Source organism: Alosa alosa, chromosome 15, assembly GCF_017589495.1.
Source record: "Alosa alosa isolate M-15738 ecotype Scorff River chromosome 15, AALO_Geno_1.1, whole genome shotgun sequence".
Lineage (NCBI taxonomy): Eukaryota > Metazoa > Chordata > Actinopteri > Clupeiformes > Clupeidae > Alosa > Alosa alosa.
This window is the reverse complement of record NC_063203.1, coordinates 25,470,988-25,477,438: the sequence shown is the minus strand read 5'-3', so window position 1 is coordinate 25,477,438 and position 6,451 is coordinate 25,470,988. Positions and strand designations below refer to the sequence as shown.

General features: G+C 45.6%; 1 protein-coding gene across 3 annotated transcripts; it reads left to right on the top strand.

Annotated features, from left to right (window-relative positions):
- Positions 1–2,048: 2,048 nt before the first annotated feature.
- Positions 2,049–6,131, top strand: zgc:114130 (uncharacterized protein LOC570332 homolog). 3 transcript variants are annotated; one of them, XM_048265611.1, is made up of 2 exons: positions 2,049–2,260; positions 3,737–6,131. In XM_048265611.1, the coding sequence occupies exons 1-2, from the start codon at positions 2,207–2,209 to the stop codon at positions 5,009–5,011; spliced, it is 1,329 nt and encodes a 442-aa protein (XP_048121568.1). In that variant the 5' UTR covers positions 2,049–2,206; the 3' UTR covers positions 5,012–6,131. The 3 variants fall into 3 exon arrangements, with proteins under 3 accessions (XP_048121568.1, XP_048121570.1, XP_048121569.1); XM_048265613.1 differs by lacking the exon at positions 2,049–2,260 and adding an exon at positions 2,835–3,037 and having other exon boundaries at positions 3,740–6,131; XM_048265612.1 differs by lacking the exon at positions 2,049–2,260 and adding an exon at positions 2,837–3,037.
- Positions 6,132–6,451: the final 320 nt, after the last annotated feature.

Here is a 6,451-nt window from a genome sequence, read left to right as displayed (position 1 = left end):
CTTCCCCCAGAGAAGCTTTCCCGGTCACCTCACAATGGTGCGTTTTTAAATCTACTCTTTCTGTGTTGTGGGTGCTCAGCCTCCTGGACAATGGGCTTAGTCTAGGAGTAGTTTCTCTTCCTGGCTTTACGCAAAAGCTGAGGTTACGTCGCTCCTGAAAGTTAGAGAGCACGGACATGAGCCTTTAAGTCAGCTAGCTCACAAGAGCCCTTGTGTCTGAACAAGCCTCCTTAGCGAGCTGACATTTTGGCCCGGCCAGGCCCAAGGCCCCTCCCTCCCACTCCTCCTCCTCCTCATCCCTCTTGGTCTTTTTTTCTCTTTCATTCGAACAAAGGCAGCAAAACCTTGTTAGTGCACAGCTCAACGTGACGACTGGCCGAGTGAAAGCCACAGGCTTGAAAAATCCACTAACAAGCAGGCTCCGCCAGTAATTGATGGAATCCTGGGCAGAGACAGCAGCTGACACTCTGCTGAGATACGGGCCACGTGCGGCCCAGTTAAGGTCCATCACAGGGTGCTGTCACTGATGACTCCCCACAGGGTTAGAATGGAAGATTAACCCTTAAAGGTGTAGGTTTTTGAACATTCTAAGTTCCGCAACAATTGAAGGTTCTAAAATTCTATGTTGAATTCAATGAACCCAGATATTCTTTAGAATGTTAATTTCCCAACATTCCCGTCACACTGTACTCCTTTAATGGAAGATTAAGCAGGTTAACATACAATGTCTGTTTCATTACAGTTTGTCCCACAGTTTCATTACAGTTTAGCCCTGGGTGTAGTTGCACTCTGTGAGACGAGGATTTCCTGAGTGAAGGTCAAATTGTGGTACGACACACATAGACTGACTTTTTTTTTTAGGTTACGTCAAAGAGATTAACTGTCTTATTTACATTAAACTACACAAAAGGCTACTTTCAGAAATAGTATGTCAACTGTTCGCAACATCTCAACATTGCTTAGGCCTACATTTTAATATTCTATTCTTGTTATCAAAAACCACTGTGCCTCCCCCGTGATGTGGGTAAAATAGCAGTGGTTTCACACGTCCTCAACGTCTCCTCTACACCGTCTCCATACTGTGCCTTGCGAGACGGAACATCATCAAGGCAGACTGCTCTCCATGTGTGACCACAGGTCACCCCAGTTTTCTGTCACCAGCAAGGAGGGGGGCTGTCAGAAAAGCTTTAATGTCTGCATTTGAACTTTTGAGTGAAAGCCCCACTATTTGGCCTGCTCTAATTAAAGGTGTTTATGGGTCAGGTCTGTCTGCAGTCTCTGGACCGGCTGCTGGGGTCTGGCGAGGCTATGCATGCACATACAAGATGTGTTTTTGTGTTTTAAACTGCTACTTTAAGTACAGTTTGCGGCCTGGCATAACTGAGTGTTGGTCCATTAATGAATTTTATTGACATATGCTTTGAGCCTATGCATCTCAGACCATATTAGTGGTTGATTAGCCCTGTTGTAGAATTATGGAGACCATTTCGCAGTTGAGTTGACAACTATGGTGGTTTATAATCCATCCTAAAGTCAAATAACATGATGATCATGGTGGACATGTCACACACAACATAGGCCTACAACCAATATTGGTAAACCCTCCTTCCCCTTGTTTTTTGTGTACAGTCACATTTTCACATTAAAAAAAAGTTTTATTTCCCACGTTTGTGCTTAATGTGAACGTTCTATTCCGAATGTCTTGGTCTAATGTCTCTGAACCGTGGGAGCTCGTGTTATCAGAGATGTAGCGCTATGCTCGTGCGAAAATAAGCAATACTTAGCATTTGCTAACAGCATACTGTTGCGAAAAGAACACAGCAAATGCGGCTAAGTACAAAAGCCAGTTCTCCGTTAAATGTGGCGGTTCCAGGCTACAACATCTACAGTAATCCATGGCAAATGCACTGACAATTAAAACTTGCAACAAGTGATGCACTAGCATGCATTTGTAAGGGAGTCACTGTTGCACATGAACAGTTGAGTCAAAATTGTTGAGAGTCACGTAGGAGGCGCAAACCAACTAGCTACTCAACTTTTGTTACGAGGAGGTGTGGCTATGTTACAGTGCAGCTTTAAAACCACACGTGGGTCGACGGAAAAGTTTTGAAGTCCAACACAGAGAAGTTTGCAAGGATCGTCAAGGAAGAGAGAAGTTTATCTGTCGAAAAGCTTTATACAACCTACGCCTTTGCAAGAAGGTGAAATGCCGTCGTACGCTCTAAATCAGTTTATTGATTTGGATGAAGTTCTGTGCAAGGTAAATCGGGGGTTTCTTTGCAGTACTGCTACAACTAGTTGTCCACACAACATTGGCTAACTAGCTGGGAGTTATACAGCATAGCCATTTGTATTTAAGTTAGTTGAAAGTTTTCCTGAGAATAATTCCGATGCCGGAATTGTGTTAAGTTACAAGGCTGGTGGGAAAATAGCGAAGTTGCCCGAAAGTTCTCGGTAACGTTATGCAGCGCTAGCTAGGTTATGGCCAAATAGCTAGCAAACAAGTGGTATTCGCTCTAAAAGCTTGACATTTAAAACGTATGATATGGCCTAATCGTTCAATATACAGACTGGTGTGTGTAAACATGTCAAGATGTAAATCTTATCAATCCATTAAAATCGTGGTAAATGCAAATGCCTCACAAACAGTTTGACCAACTGAAATGGCAAAATTATAACCTTTCTTTTGCTAACGTTAGCCAGTATGCAGATTGCGCCTTTTGTTTTGCATAGAATCTAGTGTTGCAACATGTTTGATAGCGGTTAGGTCAAGTCTGCAATTTGCTGACTGTACACAAGGTTGCATTATTTGTATATACCGTGTGTTTTTGTAAATGTTGCATCGATTTCTCTATTAAAGTGAGTGGTGACACGTTTCCATGTACCCCATTTTGAACGTAAACAAGTGGGATTTGCCAAGTCAGAAATTCTAACGTAGCTGGCTAGTTAGCGTTAGCGCACTGACACTCGGCGCAGCATTTACAACCTGTTGTCCCAAGTTTTATGTCTTTGTTTACGCGATGTTACCTACTTTTACGTAAGTCATTGCAAACTTACTACCTCTAAACGGGCCTATGTAGTATTATTACAAGCAGGTTGAAATTTTTGACAGCTTTGTTCGATTTTCCACGTTAGTTTTACATAGGGCGAGGGAACATTAGTAACGTTACTGTAAACGTTACTCCGCTTAAGTTGTCCTAGCTGATTAGCCAGTGTTACGCCAAATGACAGACGTTGACCTGGTTGGTCCTTGGAACGTGCAGGTCTGTCTTTTGCAGCGTTTCGGAACACATGGCATCGTTAACGTTTCTATTTGTTAGCATGTCGTTTATGTCAAGCGAAAAGCCACTATGATGATTCGTCGGCGTTTAGAATGGCACGTTTGACTCGGTTCTTGGCAGCCAGAGAACAGCGTTGTGGTCCGTTATCTTGTGCACGTTTCAGTTAACATTAGTTCAAAGGACCAGGTGTAAGTTAACGGGAGTTAAAAGTACAACAGTCACTTTACACGCAGATAAAGTAAGATGCCTGATATTAACACGACTATGCAACTTCAACGCTGTGGATTTGTTAATCAAAAAAACTTTACTTCTTAGTTGGGCTGTGGAGTTTGCAGTCAGCTGGTGCCTATCTGACATATTGAATTGTCCTTGGAAGTTGTACCATTAGTTGAAAAATGTTGTGTGATTATGTAGGCAGTACATTAATAGCACTGTTTATTTTTTTCCTCTTGCAGCAGCTTCTCAGTCTTGACCTCCGGGAACCTCCAAAGATGTCTGCCTTGCCAGTTTCACCAGTCGGACACAAAAAAATCAGACCCTCCTGTTCCTTCTCCTCCTCCTCGTGCTTGAGCGACTCCAAAGTCAACGCTGCGGGGACCACTGGCCATTGGGGGCAGCCCGCCGACATCCCTCTTCCCTCAAACTGGAACAAGATGTCATTCTGGGCCGAGCGTTCTGTCAGCATGGTGGAGGGCAGCACCAGCAGCCTGGGATGGGCCTCCACAGAGCCCGGCAGCTGCAAGCCGGCCTCAGCCAGCTCCTGCACTTCCCTGCCGTCCGTGTCGATGGCGACATCCACAGCCACGTCCACCACTTCGTCGCGCTACAAGACAGAGCTGTGCCGCACGTATGCCGAACGCGGCATGTGCAAGTACGGCAGCAAGTGCCAGTTCGCTCACGGCCTCGAGGAGCTGCGCGACCTCAACCGGCACCCCAAGTACAAGACGGAGCCGTGCCGCACGTTCCACTCAGTGGGCTTCTGTCCGTACGGCATCCGCTGCCACTTTGTACACAACAACGAGGACGACGACCACGCGCACGCACACACTCGCCCGAAGCAGTTTTCCTCTTCCTCCTCAACAGGCCGTGTCCCATCCCAGCGTCCCCCTCTCCTCAAACAGAGCTTCAGCTTCGCTGGCTTCCCCTCCAACCATCCGCCGCCACCGCCCGCCATGGACCCCACCCTGCCCCACGCCTACCTGCGCGCCCCATCCCTCTCGCCGCCGGCTTCGTCCGACCTCTCCGAACTGCTCTCGCTCGCCTTCCACGACGTGGACGTGGCCTCTGCCTCCCTGGTAGCCGCAGCGGCGGCAGCCACCGCCGCGGCCTTGGAGGCCAGCGTCTGCGATCCCCAGCCTCAGTTCCTGCCCTCGCCTGACTCTGGCTGCTCCTCCTGCAGCCTGGCCTCCTCCTCGGCGCTCCTCCCCCCCACACACAGCCTGCTGGAGCCAGCCGAGAGGTGCCTGCAGCAGAGCCCAACCGGAGGCCCCGGGGCCATGCTGACCGCCGCCTCCTCCTCCTCCACTGCCATGGGGGTGCGGAGCCTCTCCCACACGTCACTCTCCGACCATGAGGGCGGGTGTGGTAGCTCTGCCAGCAGCCTGAGCGGCTCGGATTCCTGCGCCTCGGGGTTCGAGGGCGTCGGCAAACGGCTGCCCATCTTCAGCCAGCTGTCCGTGCCGGACGACGGCTTCTTCAGTGAGGGCAGCAGCACAGGCTTCTTCCTGTAGATTGGTGGACTCCAGCCTTCCCACCCCCCAACCCCCCGTTTTTTTCTATTTGACATGAAAGATCTAGCATATACTGTGGTATATCTACTGTATTGTACAGGCAGGTGCCTTGACATTTTTTTTTTTTTTTTTTTTTTTTTCTTTCTTTTGTCTAAAGAAGGAAATATAATCGACAGGTTGGAAAGCGAATCAGAGTGGTGTAAAGCATATTGTACTTTTGTTTTGCTGAAAGAATATGAAAGAATGACCATCTCTAAATAGTGTGGCCTTAAAAACAGGCTGTTAAAAATGACCTGCAGTATTGCTGGAAAAAAAAACAAACCAACATTTGAGTAAACAAATGTTATTGTTCCCAGAACTAGAAATTTCATTGTGAAAAGCCAAAGACCAGGGTTTAAGAGTTATCAAGTTTGTTGAATGAATTCAGTGTTTGTGTCGTTTTATACTTTTTGGATAAAGGCGCTTTTTCCAATGCACACAGTGTTCAGACGTGCCTAAGAGCAGACCTCTTCCAAACTGGCTGCAGTTTTAAAATGCTAAAGTGCCTGTAAGTTGTTTTAACAGGTTTTTGTTAAGCTGCAATATCATTGTGTGTTGAAGGGACCTTTCTCCTTTTTTTTCCTCTCCCTTGTCTAACTTTTTGTACTGATCAATGCTTCATGGTTCTCTAACTAGATTTTGAGACGATGGCTTGACTTTGTTTTTTTCCCACAACTTTAACTACTACATAGAAACTGGGTGGCTTAATGTAAAAAAAGAAAGCATTTGGGTTACTGATTTGAAGGACGGGAGGGTTATTGTGGGACGCTCAAGCCCCAGGTGTAGTGAATTGTATTGTGTATATTTTAGTGTCTAGGAAAAAAGTAGTGTAATTTTCTTTTTGTTTCTGACCTTTTTTATAGCTGTTCACAATGATGGGTCCCGTATTTCTTTTGATTGTATGAAATGCCTTTTGGTGGCTGTCATGTTACACACCGTAGTGTTTAAGGAGAATCTTTAGTAAATTAATTTTTATTTATTTTATTGTATTTATAGAGAACATGCATTGTGTTTCCTTAATGTTTAAGTTTAATATATTGGTTTCCTTTTTGTACTGAAAAATAAACCTTTTTTAAGCGCATATTTGTGATTTTGTTCTTGGGATTTGCATGGTCAGTCCAAACTATTGTGGTATCTACCACAGTTCAAAAACTTCAGCAGTGGTGAACATTTATCCTGTCAAATATTCCATAGATCAGTGCTGCTCGAGTCCTTGGAGTCTGTGGGATTACTATAATTTTTCTGAACTCAAATTCAGTTCGGGTTTACACTATGCACGCCTCAAAACAGTTGAAATGTTCCCATTGTGCCTAAGTTGTACGTACAGAGGGATTTCTTAACTTTACGCTGTATATGCATTTCTGTTAACACTGGAACATAGTGGATCAGTACCAACAGTGT

What these genes read in the sequence shown, in the direction of transcription:
- zgc:114130 (XM_048265611.1), top strand. Translation starts at nt 2,207, where the DNA reads ATGCCGTCGTACGCTCTAAATCAGTTTATTGATTTGGATGAAGTTCTG. An exon ending in TGGATGAAGTTCTGTGCAAG is followed by an intron (nt 2,261 to 3,736) that starts GTAAATCGGGGG and finishes TTCCTCTTGCAG; the next exon opens with CAGCTTCTCAGTCTTGACCT.